The 23,740-nt window shown below is 41.7% G+C and overlaps 1 protein-coding gene across 3 annotated transcripts in view; it reads left to right on the plus strand.

The window, feature by feature from the left end:
• The window catches only part of ASTN2 (astrotactin 2), a 926,574-nt gene that overhangs the window by 382,370 nt on the left and 520,464 nt on the right, over positions 1-23,740 (plus strand). For all 3 annotated transcript variants that reach the window (XM_037797191.1, XM_037797194.1, XM_037797193.1), the window contains exon 7: positions 4,169-4,336. In XM_037797191.1, the coding sequence (XP_037653119.1) occupies positions 4,169-4,336 (168 nt within the window). The remainder of the gene's footprint in view (positions 1-4,168; positions 4,337-23,740) is intronic.

Here is a 23,740-nt window from a genome sequence, read left to right on the forward strand (position 1 = left end):
TTGCATGCATGGAAAGATTTTGTTGGTTGACACTGAGGTAGATGGAGGCAGACACAGGAGGAGAAGCTGAGTCACTTTAATTATGAAAAACAATTTAAGATCTCCTGCTGCTGAAGTCCCTAGGACTGCCATGAATTTAGAACCATTCTCCAATTCCAGCTTTGTGAAGCCTGGCCCTGCCTGAGCTCTTTTTCTTCCCTCATGAAATTCTGCCTTTGCATTATTGCTGTGTACATGCACTCCCCATTTACCCAGAATGTGCAGACACTCTGGATGGGCATCTATTGCTTGCCAAAAGATGTGTGTATGTGTATGTATGTATGTGTTTGTGCATATACGTGTGTGTATAATATATGTTATCTATATATAGTATATCATATACACATGTATATATAGAAATGTGTATATACATATGTGTACATATGGATTAATGAGAGCATGTTGGAGAGAAGATTGCAAAATGAGGTCCTCTGTTTGCCTTACACCAGCTTTCAAGAGTAAATTTTAGCAATATTTTAAGAATTGGTTGATTATAATAAAAATTAGAATTTTAAGCTTCTCTCAAAGAAAATCAAAACAAATGACAACACAGGACTTGAGTCCCAGGTAGAAAGAACTGGTTGGGGCTGAGTTGCAGATGCCCCGCTATGATAGAGCGTGCAGTGTCCAGTTCACCCCAAACTCCTCCTCCCCCTATTGTTTCCTAACACCAAGGCCTTCTTTTTCCCCAAACACTCCCTCTGACCCCCACCTTCCATTCCCTGGTAACCTCTAATCTACTTTCTGTCTCTGCAAATTTGCTGTAAGTGATATCATACAATATTTGTCCTTAGGTACCTTACTTTTTTCACTGAGCATAATGTTTTCATGGTTTTTCCATGCTGCAGGATGTCTCATAACTTCATTATTTTCTTCTGGCCAAATAATTTTCCATTGCATGTATGTCCCACATTTTGTTTATCCATTCATTTGTTGGTTATTGTTAATAATGCTGCTATAAACATTGATGTACAAGTATCTGTTTGGACCCATTTCTCACTTTCTTTGAGAAATGGAATTGCCAAGTTGTACGGTAATTCTATATTTACCTTTTTGAGGAACTGCCATATTGGGTTTCCACAGTGACTATGCCATTTTACATTCCCATCAACAATGCAGTAGCATTCCTATTTCTCCATATCCTCTCCAACACTTGCTGTTTCCTCTCTCCCTCCTTCCTTCCCTCCCTCCCTCTCTCCTTTTTTCCTATCTTCTTTCTTTCTTTGCCATCCATGTGATTGTAAAGTGGCATCTCTTGGTTTTGATGTGCATTTTCCTGATGACTAATGATAATGAGCATCTTTTCTTATGCTTATTAGCCATTTGTATACCTTCTTAGGAGAAATGTCTAGTCAAGTTCCTTGCCCATTTTTTAATTGGGTTGTTTGTCTTTTTATTGTTGCATTGTACAAGTTCTTTATGTATTTTGGATATTAGAAGCCCTTATCTGATATAAAGTTTGCAACTGTTTTCTCCCATTCTGTAGGTTGTCTTTTCACTTTCTTGATCATTTCCTTTGATTCCAAAAATTTTAAATTTTGATGAAGTCACGTTTATCTTTTTTTTTCTCCTTTCATTACTTTGTGCATTTAGTGTCATGTCTAAAAATCCATTGCTGAATCCCAGGCCTTGCAAATTTACCCCTATGTTATTTTCTAAGAATTTTGTACTTTGTATTCTTATATTTAGATCCTTGATACATTTTGAGTTGATTTTTGTATATGGAGTGATGTTAGGGGTCTAAATTCATTCTTTTGTCTGTGGCTGTCCAGCTTTCCCAATGTGATTTATTGAAGAGGCTGTTCTTTCCCCACTGCATGTTCTTAGCACTCTTGTCAAAAATCAATTGGCCATATATATATGGGGATATTTCTTGACTTTCTGTTCTGTTCCATTGGTCTATTTATCTATCTTTATGCCAGCACCACGCTGTTTGATTACTGTAGCTTTGTAGTACAATTTGAAATTGGAACTGTGAATCCTCCAAGTTTGTCCTTCTTTTTCAAAATTGTTTTGGCTTTGCAGGGCCTCTTGTAATTCTATATGACTTTGAATGTCAGTTTTTCCATTTCTGCAAAATAAGGATGTTGAAATTTTGATAGAGTTTGCATTGAATCTGTAGATCATTTGACAGAATATTGACCTCTTAACAATATTAACTCATCTAATCCATGAACATGGTATGTCTTGCCATTTATTTAGGTCTACTTTCATTTATTTTAGAAGCTTTTTGTGGTGTTCAGTGTAAAGGTTTTTATATCCTCAGTTAAATTTATTCCTAGGAGTTTTATTCTTTTAGAAGCTATTGTAAATGTGGTGTAATGAAATCTCCAACTATTATTTTAAAAACTACAAAAAAAAAAAGGAGAGAGAGAGAGAGAGAAGCCAAAAAAAAATACTAACAAACAGACAAAACAACCACACACACACACTCAAAAAAAAAAAAAAAGTGTACTGCCTCTCCAAGTCTCTTTGTTAAATGCAAGTAGAAAACTAGAAGTTCATGTTGTTAAGGCTGAAAACCCCAGCGTCCATGCTGGTCCCAGAGGGATGTGCCATACCCTCCCCCAAAATCCACAGAAAACAAAAAGAGAAAGGAAAAAAAAAAATGATCACCTCCACCCCTCCCCCCAAAAAGAGTTGTACTGACCCTTTATTTCTGTTAGATGCTGAACGTGAGGCCAGAAGCTGCTGCTGCTTAGAGAGCAGAAGCCGACACTAACGTCAGTGCTAGGCCTTCGGGGATTCACCAGACCAAACAAAACAAAAAAGAGAAAGAAGAAACCTGCCTCCCAGGAAAGGTGCACCAGCCTTTTACTTCCCAGTAGATGATGGTGTGAGGCCAGAAGTCACTGCTTCCCAAGGCCAGCATTTGCTCTGGGCCCTCAGGGATCAGCCAGACCAAGAAACACTCAGAAACAAAAGAAAAAGAAGGTGCAGTGGCTCTTTATGCCCTGGGGGATGCTGGCAGGAGCTGGAAGTTACTGCTGTCTAGAGGGCAAAACCCAAGGCTAACGCCCGCACTCCCTCGGGGATCCCCCACACTGACCTTGAATCTCAGCCCCAACTTTTGGAGGGAGAGGTTTCCTCTGCTGCTCTGCACCCCCCCCCACCCCTCACCTTGGTGGGTCCTGGAATGGGGTGTGTGTCCACTGCCTTTTCTACAGCCGCTGCCGTGGGGTCTGAGGAATGGGGACTGGTCACAGGTCATGCTCTCACTTACAAAACAGGAACTCTGGGCAGCCTCTCGCTCCTTGCAGCCTTCCTGTAGCTGTTCTAAATGTCCATTCTGATTCCAAGGTTGCCACCTAGTCAATTCCAATCTCTTTTCCATCTCATTTTTTTAGTTGAGGGAGAAATCCATAAAACTTCCTACTCTGCCATTTTGCACCTGTCCCCAAGGCCTTTTTTCATTGTACGGGTGCTAATATTTTCTTTACAGATTTTTCCTTAGAGATTCCTTTGGGCTCCTCTCTCTCTTTCTTTCTGTCTCTCAAAAACAGACTAACAACAACAACAACAACAAAATCTAGGCTGAAAGGACTGGCTGCAATTTCCCTTACTAGTCCCATCTCTCTCACTGATGCTACCCACCTGGTCTCTGTTCTAGAGGGAATGCCTGGGACAGGGACATTAGCTTTATCTTTTCTCTTAAAATTTAATATTCAGTCATTTCTTTATTAGAACAAGTCAGGTACCAGACAAGCATTTGGTCTGCATTAATTTATTTCATTCATACTTCAACCATATGAGGTGGGTTCCAGTAATATTTCCCTTTACAGAGCGCGAAGGCATTGAGTGACTGGACCAAAGCCACATGGCTATTAAGAGTGGAGGTGGGATTTGAACCCATGTCCACCTCTGTCCTAGGTCCTGACTCTTAACCACTAGACGGAAGACCTTTTTCTCATGCCTGATTTGTCTCTGTCCCTTTGGGTCCTGACGCTATGACTGGCGTATTGTAAATGCCCAGTAAATGTTCATAGACAAGTGAAGACAGGCCACATGTGGTGGGGGTGGGGTTGCCTTGGATGCACGTGTCTGTTCCTGGCTTGCAGCATCAGCAGTGACACATCAGTCCCCTGAAAGTGGAGAGAAAGTAGCTGTCTTTCTCTCTGTTTACCCACAGGGAGCAGCTTCGTGGTGAGTGAAGGGAGCTACCTGGATATCTCCGACTGGTTGAACCCGGCCAAGCTGTCCCTGTATTACCAGATCAATGCCACCTCGCCCTGGGTGAGGGACCTCTGTGGACAGAGGACGACTGATGCCTGTGAGCAGCTCTGCGACCCAGAAACTGGTGAGCCATGGGGGGTGGGGGGTGGGGTTGGGGATAGCGGGGGTGGGGGTGTGCACTGAAGGATGTCTAAAGAACCATAGATTCAGAGTGACTGACAAGACACCCCACCATGGGTACCCAGGGAAAGAGCTAGAAAACAAGTCATATCTTTTTCTGTAAAGGTCAGCAAGCCAGTTGGTGCTTGCTCCGTGTGCTGCAGGTGCCTGGCAAGGGAGGAAACGTAAAAGACCCATAGAATCTCAGAATCAGCAAGGGAGCATCCAGTCTAACTCTAGCAAAGCACTTGACCTGTCATCAGCCACTCCAGAGTCCAGATGCTATCTCTGCTGCTTACCACCTGGATGTCCCTTAGCAAAACACTTCCTTGCTCCATCAGTCTTGACATATGCAAAGTGAGAATGAAAAAAGCACACAACCCACAGGCCTGTGGTCATGGTTAAATGAGAGAATGCATGGAAAGCTCTTAGCATATTCATTTATTTATTTGTTCAACAGATACTTCTTGAGTACCCAGGCCCTTTTGTAGGCACTGGGGACACAGCAATGAACAAAACAGGCAAAATCCCTGCCCTGATTAAGCTTTCATCCTAGTGAGGGGGTCACTAAACCTGCACTGTCGAGTATGGTGGTAGCCACTAGCCACATGTGGCTATTTAAATTAAAATTGAAATTAACCACAATAAAATAAAATAAAAATTCAATTCCCCAGGCACACTAACCACATTTCAAGTTCTTCATAGTCACATGTGAGCAGTGGTCATCTTGTTGGACAGCACAGATATAGAACATTTCTATTATTGCAGAAAGTGCTATCAGATGGTGCTGCAACCGAGAAGTAAATGCTGGGGGTAGAGAAATAAAGCAAAGTGCAAGGAATGTGGTGTGCTGGGAGTGGTGAGGCGCTGTTAGTACACAGATGGTCACCAGGGAAGGTCTCTCTGAGGAGGGGGCTTTGGGGCAGGCACCTCGAAGGAGGTGATGGAGGAGCCATGCCACAGTCTGGGGACAGTGACGGGGAGAGCTCTGTGGCAGGAGCTTGTGAACGTGCCATGTGTTCAGCACTAGCAGGGAAGCCAGCATGTCCATTTGGGAGTGAGAGGGGAGGAGTGGGGGGTAAAATCAGAAGCAGAAGGTTGGAAGGTGGGGGGATTCCAGGATCCTCATAGAGCAGTAAGGATTTTGCATTTTCCTCCAAGTGAGATGGAAGTCACTGGAGGATACCGAGTAAAGGTGAAACATAATCTGACCTACATTTTAACAGGACTGCCCTGACCACTTCGTGGCGAGTCTTAGAGGACATTCCAGAGCACTATTTCTCTAATATTGTTAAGAGTTGGTAGTGGCTTGGACCACAGTGGTTAGGAGAGGAGATGGTAGGAAAGTAGCATATTCTCCATGTATTTTGAGTGTAGATTTGACAGAATTTGTTATTGGATGTGGGATGTGAGAAACAGAGGAATCAGAGAAGATTCCCAGTTGTTCCGTCTGAACAGCACAAATAGATTCATCCTTTAGTAAGACGGGGGAGGCTGCAGGAGGGTCAGGGTTGGGGTGAGGGGAGTCAAGAGTGCTTTTTGGATATAATAAGTTTGTAGTGACTAAGTGAAGATGGAGAATGGGCATTCGGATGCATACGTTGAATTCAAAAAATATCTTAGCTGAAGGTTAGAAATCTGTGCGTCAGCAGCATGTAGATGGTATTTAAAGCCATGAGACTCTATCTTATTTATAGTAAGTGCTCAGTAAATGGACAATATCTTGTTCATAGTTGTTGCTCTGTAAATGGTAGTTATTGTTACCCACAAATAGGGAAACAGGAGTCAGAGAGAGGAAGCAACTTGCCAAGGTCACAAAGCAAGTTAGAAGCAGAGCTGGAATTAAAACCCAGGTCGCCTTTCTCCCTGTCTCCTGCTCCTCCCACAGTCCCATACTGCCAGGGAGTTTACAATTTATATTAGTTGCTTTTCACCAATACAGATTCCATTAACAAGAGTCTGGCCTACTTGCCTGGCAAACTCATTGCACCAATGTCATAGACACCAGCCCCTGTGTAGAGCCAAAGGGACCCAGCGGCCTGGATCTGCTCCCCCTATCTGAGCATCCTCCACTTCTCAATGGGGTCAGAGTTCAGGAGGAAGGGCCAGGCTGACCCAGGCTGACCCATGCATCTCTGCAGAGTGGAACCAGGACTTGGCTTTCTGATCACCTTCCTCTCTTGTCCTCTAGTCAGGAGCTGGCTCAGAAGCATTTTTGCAGTCTTCACATGGACCTATTAGGGAAAAAAATGGAAAATGCATTGCAGCTCTAGGGTGACACATGACCAGATGGCTGAAACTTCTTTCTCTTAATCAGTCTTTACTCATTTAAAGCACTGTCAGGTGAGCAGATATTTTCTCACCCCCAACACACAGACACACACATACATACATATACACATACACATACATATACACATACACACACATTCATTGTCCTCTACTCAACAGCCATGTTTCTCTGGATCTGGACTCTGAGGTTATGTTCTTCTCCATTGGCTGCCATCCTGGGTGTATAGTTCCAAATAGTGAGTCATCCAAGGAGCAGGCATGTGTTAGTTTTGAAGATGATCACTTCTTCCACCAATGTCACCTAGAATTAAACAGACAGACAGACAGACAGACAGACACACACACACACACACACACACACACACCCCACATACCTTAGACCTGGGAATGTCACTAGAATCCACTGGGTCCCCCTCCTTAATATTATACTTGATGATTTTGATGCACAGAGAAGAAAAGTGACAGGACCAAGGTCACACAACCAGGAGGTGGCGTACCCAGGATTTGAGCCCAGGAGCCTGTACTCTACATCAGTACTTCCCAAGCCTCAGTAGGTCCCCAGTGGGACCTGAGGTAGGTCCTGTATTTGTAACCTGCTGCCAGCCACTGCTGATGCTTCTGGCCCAAGGACTACACTTGGCGCAGCAAGGTTCTAAACATTCTTCCCCCCAAATAGTACTCTCATGTTCTCGCTCACAATAAAAGGCCAACCTGCCAAATTTGTAAATTTAATTGTCCTGGCAGAATCACATTCCTTTCTATCCCCTCATCTTCTGCCTCTGTTTGCCACACACCCCTGACTCGAGCCCACCAGCCCACTGGAGCTCCCCACAGGCACCTGGCTGTCTCATGCCTCCATCCCTTCACGGGTTGTCTCCTCCCCCTGAAATGTCTTTCTCCCACTTCCACTAGAAGATTGGGGGATCCTTCTTATTTTTTCTCATTAAACTCAAAGATCCTTCCTCCTAGAGGCATGCCCTGATCCCCCTACCCCTAGTCCCAGCTGGATTAAGGGCCCTCTTCTGTGCTCTCAGGGCCCTCTGTGCTTCTGTGTGTCATGGGTCTTGTTTCTCTGCAGTCGTTGTTCTTTTCTTTTCTGGATCTATCACCATAGTATAAGCCTTTGGGGGGCAGGAGAAGGGGGGGCAAACCTATGGTTTGCTCATCTCTGTATCTCTAGAATTTAGCATAGTCTCTGACATATAATTAATGCACAGAGGATAAAGAAGGGAGGAAGAAAAGAAGGAATCTTCTCTCCCCACTCTCTTTGAAAAACAGTTTTTTACAGAAATTTTAGTTCTTCCGCTGTGACCACTTGCACATGAGCTCAGATTAAATATTCTCCAACTCTAGATAAATTGGGCCACCAAGCCAGTCATCTGACCTCTAAGATTATCTGGTCTCATCCTGCATTTCATCCACATCCTAAGAACATCCTCTTTGCATTCTTCACTCTGCTCATACTCACAGTTTTCCCCTAAACACAAAGTCTCACTGTCTGAGTCCAGGCTCCTCTCTCTTCCTGAAGTGCCTTCCACTCTTTAATGATCTGCCTTCCAAAATCCTTACCCACTTACGCTTAACCACCTCTCATCCCCTCTAGGTAGAATGGATGACTTCTTCCACAGTATCTTGAGAATTATTTGTGGACTAAAAACTGGATTAACTTGGGTTATTCTTTGGAAATGTGTCTCTCTGCTAAACTGTAATCTCCTGAAGCCAAAGATGGTATTCTTATTTATCCCTGTATCCTTCCCATATTTATGCCCAGCAAAGCCCCTTACTTTTATGAGTCGTTCAGTATATAAATGGATGAGACTTATCTACAGGTAAGAAACGGAAATGGAAACATGCTATTGCTGGATATATTTTCGTGCGGCTTGTGTCAGACCCACTTTGTAGAATTTACTTCAATTTCTTTGATTCAATTCCAGCAAGATTTTCTGAATTCCACAACTCATAAGTCTCTATGTTAAGTGCTATGGGAAATCACAGCCAAATTGGAAAATGTTCCTACCTTCATGAACTTCACATTATCTTGAGAGTAAAAGAATCTGCTCATAAATAGCTATTATAAAAGCACAATGTGGTACAGATTAAAAATTAAGTGCCTCTTATATTTAGGTCTTTGATCCATTGTGAGTTGATTTTTATGTGGTGTGAGGTAGAGGTCATCCTTATTTTTTTTGCAAAAGGAGATCCAGTTTTTCCCAGCACCATTTGTTGAAGAGACTGTTCTTCCCCAATTGAGTGGTCTTTGCCCTCTTGTCAAAAATCATTTGGCCATAAATGTGAGGGTTGATTTCTGAGCTCTCAGTTAGATTCTATTGGCCTATATGTTTGTCCTTGTGCTAATGCCATACTGTTTTTATTACTATGGACTTGTAATAAGTTTTAAGATTGGGAAATGTGAGTCCTCTGACTTTGTTCTTCTTTTTCAAAATGACTTTGGCTATTATGGGCCCCTTTCCCTTCCACATAAATTTGCTGGTTGGCTTTTCCATTTCCGCAAAGAACATTGTTGGAATTTTGATTGAGATTGCATTGAATCTATAAATCACTTTGGGCAGGATTGATATCTTAAAAAATACTTAGTTTTCCAATCCATGAACACAGAATGTCCTTCCACTTATTTAGGTCTTCTTTGATTTCCTTTAGCAGTGTTTAGTAGTTTTCTAAATATAAGTCTTTTACATCCTTGGTTAGATTTGTTATTAGATATTTGATTCTTTTAGTTGTTATTATAAATGGAATTATTTTTTCTGATTATTAATTGCTTGTGTATAGAAACCCAACTGATTTTTGAGTGTTTGTCTTGTACCCTGCCACTTTGCAGACTTCATTGATTAGCTCTAGGAGCTTTGTTGTGGGTTTTTCAGGATTTCCTGTGTATAGGATCATGTCATCTGCAAATAGGGAAAGTTGTGCTTCTTCCTCTCCAATTTGGATGCTTTTTATTTCTTTTTCTTACCTAATTGCTCTAGCTGGAACTTCCAGTCCGATGCTGAATAACATTTGGGAAAAGGCACTTCCTTGTCTTGTTCCTGATCTTAGAGGTAAAGCTTTCCATCTTTCACCATTAAGTAGGATATTAGCCGTGGGTTTCTCAAATATCCTTTATCATGTTGAGGAAGTTTTCTTCTATTCCTAGTGTTCTAAGTATTTTTAACAAGAAGGGGTGGTAGATTTTGTCAAATGCCTTATCTGCATCAATTGAAATACTTCGTGGTTTTTTTTTTCCTTCATTGTATTAATGCAGTGTATTACACTAATTGATTTTTCTATGTTGAACCACTGTTGCATACCAGGGATAAATCCCACTCGATAATGGTGTTTAATTATTTTCATGACCAGAACTGTCTTCTTATAAGAGCCAGGACTATCACACTCATGGAAACAAATGCAGGGAGGCAGCTTCAGGACCTTGTGTTTGGCAATGGTTTCTTAGACTTTACTCCCAAGGCACAAATGAAAAAGAAAAAAAAAAAAAAAACAGATAAATGGGACCTCATCAAAATGAAAAACTTTTGTGCCTCAAAGGACTTTATCATGAAAGTAAAACTACAACCTACACAACAGTTGAAAATATTTGGAAACCACATATCTAATAAAGGTTTACTATCCAGAATGTTTAAAGAAATCCTTCAACATAATGGCAAAAATACAGACAACCAAATTTAAAATGGGCAAAATGCACAAATCTCCAAAGAAAATAAACAAATGGCCAGGAAGCACATGAAAAGATGCTCAACATCATTAGCCATGAGGGAAATGCAAACAAAACCAAAATGAAATACCATTTCACACCAGTTAGAATGACTGCTTTAAAAAAAAACACACACACACAGAAAAGTACAAGTGTTGAAGAGGATGCAGAGAAACAGAAATACTCATTCATTGCTGGTGGGAATGTAAAATGGTTGCAGCCACTGTGGAAGACAGTTGGGCAGTTCCTCAGTGTGCCGGTTTGAATATATTATGTCCCCCCAAACGCCATTATCTTTGATATAATCTTGTGTGGGCAGACACATTAGTGTTGATTAGATTGTAATTTGTTGAGTGTTTCCATGGAGATGTGACCCTCCCAACTATGGGTGATGACTCTGATTGGATAGTTTCCATGGAGGTGTGGCCCCACCCATTCAGTGTGGGCCTTGATTAGTTCCCTGGAGCACTATATAAGCTCAGACAGAAGGAGCGAGCTTGCTGCAGCCAAGAGGGACACATTGAAGAATGCACAGGAGCTGAAAGAGGAGCTACAGTTTACAGACACATTTAGGAGATGGCCTTTGAAAGCAGACTTTCGCTCTGGAGAAGCTAAGAGAGGACAAACGCCCCAAGAGCAACTGAGAGTGACATTTTGGAGAGAAGCTGCAGCCTAGAGAGGAACATCCTGGAAGAAAGCCATTTTGAGACCAGAACTCTGGAGCAGACGCCAGCCACGTGCCTTCCCAGCTAAGAGAAGTTTTCTGGACACCATTGGCCATCCTCCAGTGAAGGTACTCGATTGTTGATACGTTACCTTGGACAACTCTATGGCCTTAAGACTGTAACTGTGTAACCAAATAACCCCCCTTTTATAAAAGCCAACCCGTTTCTGGTGTTTTGCATTCTGGCAGCATTAGCAAACTAGAACACTCAGAAACTTAAGTATGGAATTACCATATGACCCAGCAATCTCATTATTAGGTATATACCTCAAAGAATTGAAAGCAGAGACTCAAACAAATACTTGAACACTGATGTTCATAGTGGCATTATTCATGTTTGCCAAAAGATAGAAGCAACCCAAGTGTCCATCAACTGATGAATGGATAAACAAAATGTGGTATATACATACATGGAAAATTATTCAGCTATAAAAAGGAATGAAGTACTGATACATGTGACAACATAGATGAACCTTGAAGACATCATGTTGAATGGAATAAGCCAGACACAAAAGGAAAAGTATTGTATGATCTCATTGATATGAAATAATTAAAATAAAGTCATAGAGTCATAAACTAGAATATAGGTTAACCAAGGTATGGGATGGGTATAGGGAATGGGAAGTGAAGGCTTAAAATGTACAGGATTCCCAAGTGAAATGATAGAAATGTGTTGGTGATGGCTGTTGATGTAGTACAACATTGTGAACATAATTAACAGCACTGAGAAATATATCTGACTATGGTTAAAAGGGGAAATAGTAGGTTGTATATATGGTAACAGAATTAAAAAAAAAATTAAAAATTCCACGGAACTGCACTACACAAACAGTGAATCCTAAGTTAAACCATGAACTATAGTTAATAGTATGATTAAATAAATATGCTGTCACCTATTGTAGCAAATATTCCGTACTAACATAAGGTGTTAATAATAAGGTATATGAGAATCCTGTATTTTATGCATAATTGTTCTATAAAACTACAGCTTCTCTAATAAAGAAAAAAAAAGCACCTTATGCCTGGAGAACAGGGAGGAAGGTATTCTAGAGAGGGATTTCAAGAGATATATCATTGAGGAGCTGACTTTTTGGCTGAGCCTCATGGAATCAGTAGGTAATCTGAGATAGAAGAGTGTTTAGGTAGGGAGATCTGTACAATTAAAAAAAAAAAAAAAGATAGGAGATTAGAAAGTTTAGAATAATTCCAGGGACTAGAGAGCAGCGGGGTTGGGCTGGCATCCAGGGCACATGCTGGATATGAGGTGGAAACAGAGAGCTGGCTCAGTGGCAGGAATGAGTTTAGAAAGGTGACATGAAGATTGCTCAGAGGAAGATGGGCATCTGAAGACTCTGAGAACCACCAAACCTATGTCAGCCACAGAAACAAAAACTGCCCTCTGCATCTATCTGGCTGTTTATGGAAGCATCTCATGACCTGATGGAACAAATAGGCCTCCCCACTTGGCATTCTAATAGGAATTAGAATTTGAGGGAAGTTAGGGAAAAACCAAACCCTCAAACCTCTGTACACATTCAGGTCTTAGATCTGTCAAGTGACTTAACTTCCCTTAAAGAAGTCCCTCCTTTTGTGGGTGGGTGGCCGGTAGGGTTGGTCGGAGGCTTAGAGTCAAAGCATTGATCGTCATGCCTTAAGGCTTTTTTGGAATGTGCCAATTATAAGGATCATTCCATCCAAGTGATAGGGAAGGAGGACCAAAGTGGGGGAGACGACACTGTGAAGATATATAAGTGCCCTGATGCATGGGTGAACCTGGCCGAATATTCCTGGCTGTGTTTCACAGCCTAGCTCAGGTGTGTTTTTCCATGAGCTTCAACACTGGTACCAACCACAGGGATGACGAGGAAATGGGATCTGTGGTGTGCTGGCCACTGCTCATATGGATTCACAAGAATTGATCGTTAGCATCTCTTCCCAACTTTGTATTCAGTGATGTCACATTGGTAACTTGAAAATTGGCTATGATTCACGAATGAAATGGCCAAATGCTACAAATCAGGGCTTATTTTCTTTAGAAAGCCAGTTGTTAAATAGCACACCACTGAATGGGATGAGAACAAATCAATCAAGGACCAAGGCAGAGAAGGACTTAGGTAAGGCCTGAAAATGTCATCAGAGAGTCACATTATGCTCTTTCCAGAATAGGCTACCATTACTCTTCACCTCTTTGAGGACAGAAAGTGAACGCTCAAGGACTACCTGCTATAATTCCATAAAATGCAGCACCAAACAATTCAAGTAATTAGGACTTGAGTCTCCTCATAGATAATGTCTTATTGTGAAACAGCTTCCCTGAAGTCCTACTATATGTAGTATTGTGCTAAGTCTGTACAGGAAACGTTTCGCAATATGGCCCAATCCACATGGGGCATGTGACAGCAGAACACTAATGTATGCAATCACTATTTCACTATTCCATCTATTTATTTTCAGTCAGCATGAATTAATTAAGCATTGGGTGAGCCAGAGTAAAAGTAGAATACCCTCTGGAATCAGGAAGAACTAGGTGCAAGTCCTTGCTTCTCCATGTACTGATGTGGGACTTTGGACAAATCATTTAGCATATTCAAGCCTCAATATTTTATATATGCAAAAATGAGGGTAACGATTCCTATTTTTCAGGGCTGTTGTGAGAATGAAATGAAGAATAAAATTTAAAATACACTTAGTACAGTGTTTAATATATGGTGGACACTCACTATGTAGTGTCTGATGTCATTTTTGTAATGAATCATTTAGTCATTTATGTGTTCACATATTAATTTAATAACTATTTCACTTTTAAACCAGTATCATCCAGCTGTGTTAGATTGTGTAAGAAGAAAATAAGATATATTTCCTCCCCTCTAGTTGCTGATCACCTGATGGAGAAACTTACAGTATGTTAGACATTCCTAGATACTTGTCTTACATTTGGTCCTGTGTGGCTTTTGAACTGGTACAATGAAAAGAGCCACAAGTTGTCACTCTTGTGAATTTCCCATTCAACCTTGGATGTGTCACATACTGTGAACTTCGGATTCCTCTCTTCAACAAGAGTATGAGGAAAAATGTAATTTTAGAGCTAGAGAGGTCTCTAGGATCATCAAGTCTGGTCTATAAGCAGAGACTGAGAACCACTGAGGCTATGAAAGTTGGCCAGTGTCACTCAGTGAATTAGTGGCAAGATACAAATTACAACCCTAAATATTTCCTAAGATATTTTTCAACTCAAAATTCATGTTTCTGTGGCCTTTTAAGCACTGATAACTCAGAGCATTAAGTATGATTGAAGCAATTTGTAAATGGCATTTAAAGCAGATTGAATTTTCTTTTCACAATTGACATGAACTTCAGGCATGTTCGCCATCACATTCTGTTTATTTTCATGTCTTTAGCAGCCACTTTTCATTTAGAATAGGATATGAAATGAGAATACAGTATGTGCAGTTATGCATATACTGTCTCATACTAAATATTTCTAATGTTTATAGACTGTTTCTATTGTTTGCTGAGCTCTGTGTTACTAAAGTTTAAAAGGACACAAGAACTTTATGAAGCTCCAAAGTCCAAGAATGCACAGGATGGAGGACGTCCTTGGCTTGTAGAATGTTGTAATATGAGAGGTTTGTAGGGAGTGTTGCAGATACGTAGGGTTCAAGTGGGGCAGTTTGTAGGTAAGATGTGCATTCAAATAAACTGAGGTCTATCTATTGAGAGCCACTTTTCAGGCAGATCAGAGAGGAGAGATTTGTATATGAGAATATGAGATTTATAAAGACAAGGACTTACCTTGTTTATTGCTGTATGTCAAGGACTGAAAGAGTTTCTGCATCAATATGTATTTCATTGTTTGAATGAATGCATGCATGCATGAGAAGCAGGTTCCAGGTGCTGAAGCGGGCAGGCTTGGTCATTGTGCCGGGTGTTGGCTGGGGCTCCAGCATCGGCACAGGGATTGCTCCCAGAGGTAAAAGATACTAAAGGCTTTTATCTGGACAGCTAATTCTCTTCTGAAAGTTGTCTCCTCCCCTGAACTGGCACCACTAACTAATCTTTATTGAACCTAAAGAAAGCAAACCCTATCCTTTATCTCTTCAGGTTTAGCCCATACCCAACTTTGCTGCAACTTCCACGGACTTCAACTGGGAAACTGGGTCAGGCTGATGGTCGGAATCCATAACGTCCCCTACCTTCCCATTCCCTGGTCCTGACTGGAAACTTAATCAAGCATGACTCCCCTTAATGAATTGTCAATTGATGAACCTCATACTATTCATTTAGACATATAAAACAATGGAATCAAACCTTTTAAAACAATTTCCAACCAAAGCATCGGAAACACAATGACAAACCAAGATTTTTTCTGCTAAAATTTCATGAAATGAATCTGTCAGAAAGCCCATTTCTCCCATCAGGTTGATCCATTGGATGTACCTTTGTTCTCTCTGTAGAGCAGGTGGTGATGAATAAACAGTGACTAGAGCTTCCATTTAAAAGAGATGTGGTGGAGTTTTGGTGAGATATCAGGAACAGCTTGAATACAGGAATAACAATAGCAGCATCTACAATTTATTATTCTCATACTGTTTACCAAGCACCATGCTGAGGCTTTATGGAACCGTCTTGACCTTCACAACAGCACTTGTCTGTGGTTGTTATTGCCCCATTTTGCATAGAAGAAGCTGTACCTTAAAGTGTTTGATTGACATTGCCAAGGTCATGTGTTTACTAAGTATCACAGCTGGGATTTGGACCCACACTGAATGGCAGGACACTGTTTTGTCGAGCCAGAGTGTGAGAGAGAGTTCACTTAGCATTGAGAAGAGAGAGGTATTCTTCCTTTGATGGACAGTTGCAGAGAATTCTCAGGCAGGCGTGAATCTTTTGGACAAAGAATTCTCAGAATAAGTTGACTTGAAAATATGAAAGGATCCAACTGGATTGGGGACAAAACAAAAATGCAGACCCAAGAGGTGGAATTGTGACAGTGCTTATGAGTTGTGGAACGGTTGTGGAGAAACCGTTTTACATCCCTGTCTTGGGGAGTTGCTATGTTTGGGTTAAATGTGTTGTAGAATGTTCTTTCGTGGAAGAGGGTTGAGGTCCTTTTAAAAAATAGGACAATCTGTGTCAAAGATGAGGTCATAATATTTCAGAGAGCCCACAGTAGCATGCAGCAGTACTAACTGTTCAAAAACTGGGGCGGGCAGGCATGTTAGAATGGGTTACAAAAGAGACTGAAAACTTTTCCTTGTTGGGACCTTGCCAATCCCACTGAAAGTCCAAAGTGATTTTTCTTCTAAACTTCAAAGAAGGAGGTTGTGAGAGATCTGAACTCTTATATCTCAGATCATCTCTGGGGTAGATACCAAAAAGTAGGCGCTGTCAGCTTTCAAGACTAGAGTTTATTATCATAAATATAATCTACTGTCATTTAAATTAGAGACAGTTTATTTATATTCAACAAGTGGGTTTAAAAGAAAAAAAAATATATTGAGTTTCTAAAAGCAGTATATGTCCTACTGTTTTCCTATAAAAATTGTTTCAGGAAGCTTCTGATTATATTTTTAATACTTTCCGATTAATGAATTATCTATATGGGAAAGGAAGATGATGGTAAAAGTATAGGTTAGAGTTTGGGTCTTAGTAGTGTACAAAACTCTTGTTGTGAAGTGTCCCACGCTTGTTAACCATGGGTCATGTTCTCTCCAGCAGGCTTTGCAGGTGCTGCCCCCTGTGCACGGAATGGTCTGTTCTCCACCCACCCCCACTTCTTATAAACGCCAGTCTTCATTTGCCTAACTCCTCTTCTCTTTCATGTTTCAGGTGAAATGTCACTTCCTCGGGGAGGTTTCATAGATCTTCTAGACTAGATTATGCTCCATGTTTTATAAAGATCCGTTATTGCCCTCTGTTTTTCCTTTATACTAATTCATAATACTAGCATTTACTACGTGGCACTATTTAACAGGCACTCTTCTAAGCATTTCACATGTATTGTTTCATTTAATCCTCTCAATAACCCTATGAGGTATATTCAGTCACATTTTAACAAACCAAGCCACAGTTGCTGACAAGATATACCATTATTTTATGTACCACTAAGAAAAAAATGCAGCCATTCAGAAGCGGATAGTAATCATTATAAGATGTGTCTTGATTTCAGGGATGTTAAAATGTGAAAAGCTGTGTGTCTTAGAATTAATTAAATACCACATTATTATCACCATTTCACAGATGAGGAAACTAAATCACAGAAAGGTTAATGGATTTTCCCAAAGTCATGCATGTATAAAGTGGTGGAATCTAGGTTTGATTGTGTCTGTATTATTCACGGCTTTATCTGCAAACCCAGTAGGCTCTTGATATTTAATACTGGAAAATGAGATAAATGAATGAAAGATGAAATAACTAGATTTGGAGACAAATTCTGTGGGCTTCACTCCTAGCTTTGCAATTTACTTATGGTGTGAACTTTGACAGGTCGCTTTGTCTTTCTGGGCCTCAGTTTCTCCATTTACAATGCAAGGGAGTTTACTCTAGATTTTCTTTAAATACTCTCTTGCTCTGAAATTCCATGTACTGTAAATCTGTATTGGAAGCCAGTGGTATTCCCAACTCTGGCTTTGAAGGATGTAGAAAGAAGATGAATGCTTCCTGGTTTCAAAAAGCACCTTTGGCTTATACGCACACACAGGGGGCTGGAACCAGCACAAGCACCCATGCTTGGGCTCTAGATTCAGGTGGACCAGGATTCAAATCCCAGCCCCTCCATTTAGGACCTGCACAACCTTAGAGTGAGACTTTGCTTACCCTTACTGCACCTCTGTTTTTCTCAGTAGTAAAACAGAGGTAATCATATCACTAAAACAATCCTCAGAGGGTTGTTATTAAGGTTGAGCTAGGTAAAGAATGTTAAGTAACTTCGCATAATGCCCACACATAGAGTTCAATGAACATCTGCTATTATTATAGTTGTAGTCAAAACAGAGACTGAATGAAATGGATATTGTAGGATCACAAAGAAAAGGACAGTGACTGTGAGCCTTAGCAGTCATTGAAGGCTTCCTGGAGGTGGAGGCACTAGAATTTGATCGTGAAACAAAAGGATGATTGTGCTAGAGCTATTCTGTCCAGAATAGTAGCTGCTAGCCATGCATGGCTATGTAAAGTAAAGGGTAAATTGATTAAAATGATATAAAAATTGAAATTCAGTTCCTCGATCATACTCATTTCTATCAGACAGTATTGTGATAGACAGTGAAAAGTGGAACTACATTTCATTCATCCAAAATATTTATTGAGTTGCAATGCTGTGCTAGGTACTGTGCTATATGCTGGGATTCAACAGAGTGAAAACCCAGACCCAGTGCCTGGCCTTCTAGAGTTTACATTCTAGTGTTGGGGTCAGAAAACTGCAGCCTGAAGGCCAACTGCAATTTTGTAAATAAAGTTTTATTGGAACATAGAGATGCTAATTAGTTTATGTATTGCCTGGTGCTCTTTTTGTGCTACAAAAGCAGAGTTGAGTAGTCACAACAGAGACCCTACGGCTCACAAAACCTAAAATATTAACTATGTGGCCCTATACAGATAAAGTTTGCCAACCTCTGCTCTAGTGGATGGATTTAATGCCTTGGTATCTGAGTTGAAAGACTGGCTTTGGTATTCATTCATTCCTTCAATTTGTGTTTGTTTAACATCCAACAGGTATTTCTCAAGCACCTAATTTAAGCAGGATGTCAGGCACTGATAGAATAAATATAACGTGAAAATCTCTGCCATCGTGGAGCTCATATTTTAGTTGAAACAGGAGAAACAGATGATTAAAATACATATAATAGTAAATAAATACACCCTATCACATGTTGGAAGATGATAAGTGTAAAGTGTCAGGGAACAAAAATGCTGAAGGAAGAGGGCTGTGATACGAGGAGGGGGTGGTTGCATTTTAAGCAGACTGGTCAGGGGAGGCATCAATGAAAGGGTGGGGGAGCAAAGCATGCTTTGTGGATGTCTGGGGGTAAGTAGCTCAGCTGGAGGGGACAGCCAGTGCAAAGGCCCGAGGGGGACTTGAGCCTCACATATTTGAGGAACAGCACGAGGGGAGTGTGACTAGAAGTCCAGAATCAAGGTGTCAGCAAAACTATGCTTTCTCCCAGAAGTCTGCAGCCTTCTGGTGCTGGTTGACCACGATACTTGGGGTCCCTTGGCTTGCTTCTCTGCCTCCCCATCACATGGTGATTTCTTGCTTCTTGTGTCTGCATGTCTGATTTCTGCTGACTTCTGACTTCTTCCTGGTTGGTCTTCTCTGACTTCTCTTTAAAAGCCCCGTAGAATATGGATTAAAACCCACCCTGATTGTATGGTATGCAACTATATCTCAATAAAATTGCATTTTAAAAAAACACCCTGATTCAGTTGGGCCACACTTTAACTAAAAATAACATCTTCAGAAGGTCCTATTTACACTGTGTTCACACCCACGGGGGCACTGATTAATATTAAAATGTATTTTGCTGGGATACATAAATAATTCAGTCTACTGCAGTGGCCGCTAAGGGATTTTGAGCAGGAGGGTGTCATCATCTGACTTATATTTTAACAAGATTACTCCGGCCATTCCATTGAGGGTAATCTTCAGAGATGGAGACAAGCATGGTAGCATGGAGCGTAGTTAGAAGAGTGGTGCGACAATCCAGGCCAGAGTTGATGGTGGCTTGGACCAGGGTGTTAGCAATGCAAGAGGGAAGAAGTGATCGGAAGCCAGATAACACATTTCACTCATGCCAGTTATTTAGTGAGCACTAATTATATGCAAGCATTGGACTTAATATTGGGCAGGGTGAGCAAAAGAAGGTGCACTCTCTGCTCCTTAGATCTTCCTGTCTAGCAAATTGACTTCATGGTTTGACATCAGAGATGCGGAATCCATGGGCTATGGCCCCGTATGTGTGTGAGCGACATACCCAGTTTTGACATTGCCTCTAAAGATCAGACTCACGAGAAGAGGACACCAACGACTGGGATGAGAGGTGAAGGAAAACAGTGAGACAAGTATGTGACGCAAGTGAGGGAGCTGAATAGAGTTTTGCTGAAGTGTTACTAACTTCATGACCACAGGTTATGCCAAGCCCGGCTGGACCTAGAGTGAACCTGGTGAGCAAAATTTAAGGAGGTGCTCACTGTCAGGTGCCAACCCTACACTCGCATGACCTTGAGAGTGCTCCCTTAAATTTTGCACCCTAAATATGTCTCTCACCTATCCCGAGTCCTGGCCCTCACGTCAGTTGAAATATTCTGTATGAGTCTCTAGCTTACTCCAGGTTTGCGGAGTCTCTGGAGTGGGAAAGATCCTAATTCATGACAGTTGTCTCTCCAGCCCTCCTCCTGAGAGGCCTTCCAGGACTCTCCTGCAGTGTCAAGTTGGGGAAGTGGGGGGTGATGTTATAGAACAAATAGTTCTGGGGCTTGAAGGGAATGCACAGATCATCTAGCCAGATCCCTTCATTCTATACATGATGAGATTGAGGTTCTGGGAGGGTCAGGGCCTTGCCTAGCACCAGAGCAGAGGTCTCCCAACTGCTACTTGGTTTCCCTACCTCTTGCAATCATCTTAAGCAGGAAAAGCATTTTATCCCAGCTGCCACCTAAATCTCTTCCTTCTGGAGTCTTTTACAAAGTGTGAAGGAGGTGTTGGCTTTTGGCAGGGCTTTTTCAGGTTTGTCTTGCAGGATTATGTTCAAAAAGTACACTCTTTCATGCAAATGAACACTGCAGTGCATGGTATCTGAGCATGGCGTGACCCCCAAAAGCCTTTTTTAATATCTTCCTTTCACCAGTATTGACTGAGCCCCAAGGCTGAGCCAGTGACCAGGGAGAGAAACAGAAGGGACACTGACAGCACTCTCAAGGACCTCCTAATCAAGCCATATTTATGCAGGGCTCTGGTGTGTTTTTGGAGATGAAATCAGAGCAAAATGAAAAGGGTTTAGGTTTTGAAGTCATGCAGGCCTGGCTTAAAATCTCAGCTCTACTCCTTGCTAATGGTATGATTTCAAGATCTCCTAATTTCCCCAACCCTCAATCCCCTGCTCTTTTTAATAAGAGGAAAAAGTATTCACCTTCACTGTTACTGTGAAGATTATAATCAGTACAAAGTACCTGCTACATTATATGGCATATACAAGTGTTCAACAAATGGGAATTATTAAATCAGGGGCAGAAAGAACCCCTGAGTGTTGGCAATTCTTAACCCGCAAAAGACTTTGATTGTGATGGAAGGGAAGGCATGATGACAGATTTCTGAGCAGAAGGGGCCTCCACTAAACCATTTAAAACACAGCACTTAGAAATAGCACTAGCTTTTCCTAACTATTTAATACCATGTGTAGGGAGCCAGTGCACTGTATTACCCTATCCTCTCTCCTTCTACTTGACTGAAAGCAGTGTTCATTTCAATGTCGATGATTACAGACCTCCAAATAGAGGAGGGCTGTGTGTGTCCCAGGCTTTTGGTTATGGTGTGGAGTGGTCTCTTAATTAAAACTTAACTAAAGGAGTTTCTATCAGGCAACAGAGGGTGTGCTGGGTTTTATGCTGATGGCTTCAAGACTCTCCGTCAGGACAGGATGTTCAGGAGGCCAGATCAGGCCTCGCCGTCCGGCATGGACAGCCAGCTGCAACCCCTGGAATGGCCGCGGACGGACACGACAGTGGAGCCTAATTCCCAAGTGAAGCCTGGCAGAAGCCATTAGGTCATGCATTGCTTCGTTTTAATGATTACGATTCTCCATCATATACCAGTAAATGTACTGTGAAATGTTTTGTAAAAGAATGTGAGTCTTTGTCCTGGGTCCTGTGCTGTTCTGCAGTTGAATCCTTGCCAAGATGTGGGGGCTGCCTAGGCCCACCAGGGGCCATGTGGGGCTGGGGTGTGGGCTGGGGACAAAGAGAGTGGGGCAGGTGGAAAGGGAAAGAGAAGGGGTGGGAGGGAGTGGGAGAGAAGGGAGGGGAGGGGAGGAGAGGGGAAAAAGGAATGTGAGAGAAATCAAGAAAAAAGCAGAAGAAAGGAAGGAGAAACAGATTAACAGGAAACGAGTGTGTTTGTTGTCCTAAGCACCTTTACATACCGTATCTTATTCAGTCTTAAAGTCAATTTGGATTAGCTAGACTATACATCTTTTATCTCTTATTTGTGGGTTAGGAAATTAAGATGGATCTGGAAATTTAACTCAGGCTGATATGACTCTAAACTCACTTATTTTCACTGCAAGTTGCCATAAGAGAAAGAGAGACAGAGAGAAATGGAAAAACGAGAGGAAAATAAAGACAGACACACAGAGAAAGACAAAGGCAGAAAAGCAGACACCAGAGAGAGAAACTGAGACAGTGACAAAAACGGAAAGACTGAGAAATTAAGAGAGACAGAGAGGGAGGATGAAAGAGAGAACCATGAAAGGAAAGAGGGAAAAGGAGGAGAGGGGAGAGCAAGAAAAATGAATATAAATATAATCAGGAATGAGATTGGCAAAGTGAAAATGAGTTGGGTTCAGCTGAACTTACACATTATGTAAAATTTTATGATATTCCAGATGGAGGGGCCTGGAAATGACAGTTCTCCAGTTTCCCTGGGAAGCTAGCTGTGACGCTGACCATCTGCCTGCAGCTGAGGCCCAGGTCACTCCCAGGAAGGGTCCCCTCCAAAACAGAGTGCAGACCTCACAGTCTATCCAGACTTGCATTTTCCACAAATTTCAGGCCACCAAAAGGCACTGGTCCCACATTTCTCTGGACTCCCTTGCTTCATGCCATTGATAACACGGGCGGGAAATGAAGTTATGGCAGGGAGCACATCTGGGAAATCATGAGTCTTTTTGCTTTAATTTTATAAATGAAATTTGATTTCAAACTCACTAACTTGGCTGATGCTTGGGAAACAATCCAATGAGTCCCTTTTGCAGAGTGAAGAACCCTTTTGCAAAATGAGTAATTACCCTCTGCTTAATTTATTTTGTATATTTCACTTTGCTCTTTCAGGTTTTGTTTACACGGGGTAACAGCTGCATTATTAATCACCATGTGTTCCAAATGGCTTCAGTATATGTTTCATCCTCAGAGCATCCCTGTGAATGAGAGAGGGGCAGGGCTTATGTTCCCTGTCTCCCAGGTTAGAAGGATGAGGTTCAGAGACGAAGTGGCTTGAGCAAGGCCACCCAGCAACTCATAGGAAAACCACCGCTCCCGGGTCACATGATGTTGACAACCACATCCATCACCTCATCTCTTAAAGTTCATCCTTTAAAGTTCAACAGAGCTTTAAAGCTACATCCCTGAAAGCTACATCCCTTAAAGCTCACCAGGGGTCTGGGAGAGGCCAGGTAGGGTCACCAAGGTGGGTCATTTTGAGCAAGACTCACATGAGCTGGGGAGGCTGTGCAGCTCGAGTCAGGAAGACCTGGGTTCAACTCCTGACCCCCATCAGTTTTTGGCAGTGTGAACTGGGGCCCTCATTTAACTCCTGGGGACACGCATTTCCTCATCTCTTAAAATCAGGACAATATTAGCACCTGCTCTGCAGAATCGTTGAGTGGAGTAAAGATGAAAGGGTGGGGATCACATGCATCGTGCAAGTGTGCCTTAGC

The sequence above is a fragment of the Choloepus didactylus genome, chromosome 10, assembly GCF_015220235.1.
Source record: "Choloepus didactylus isolate mChoDid1 chromosome 10, mChoDid1.pri, whole genome shotgun sequence".
Classification (NCBI taxonomy): Eukaryota; Metazoa; Chordata; class Mammalia; order Pilosa; family Megalonychidae; genus Choloepus; species Choloepus didactylus.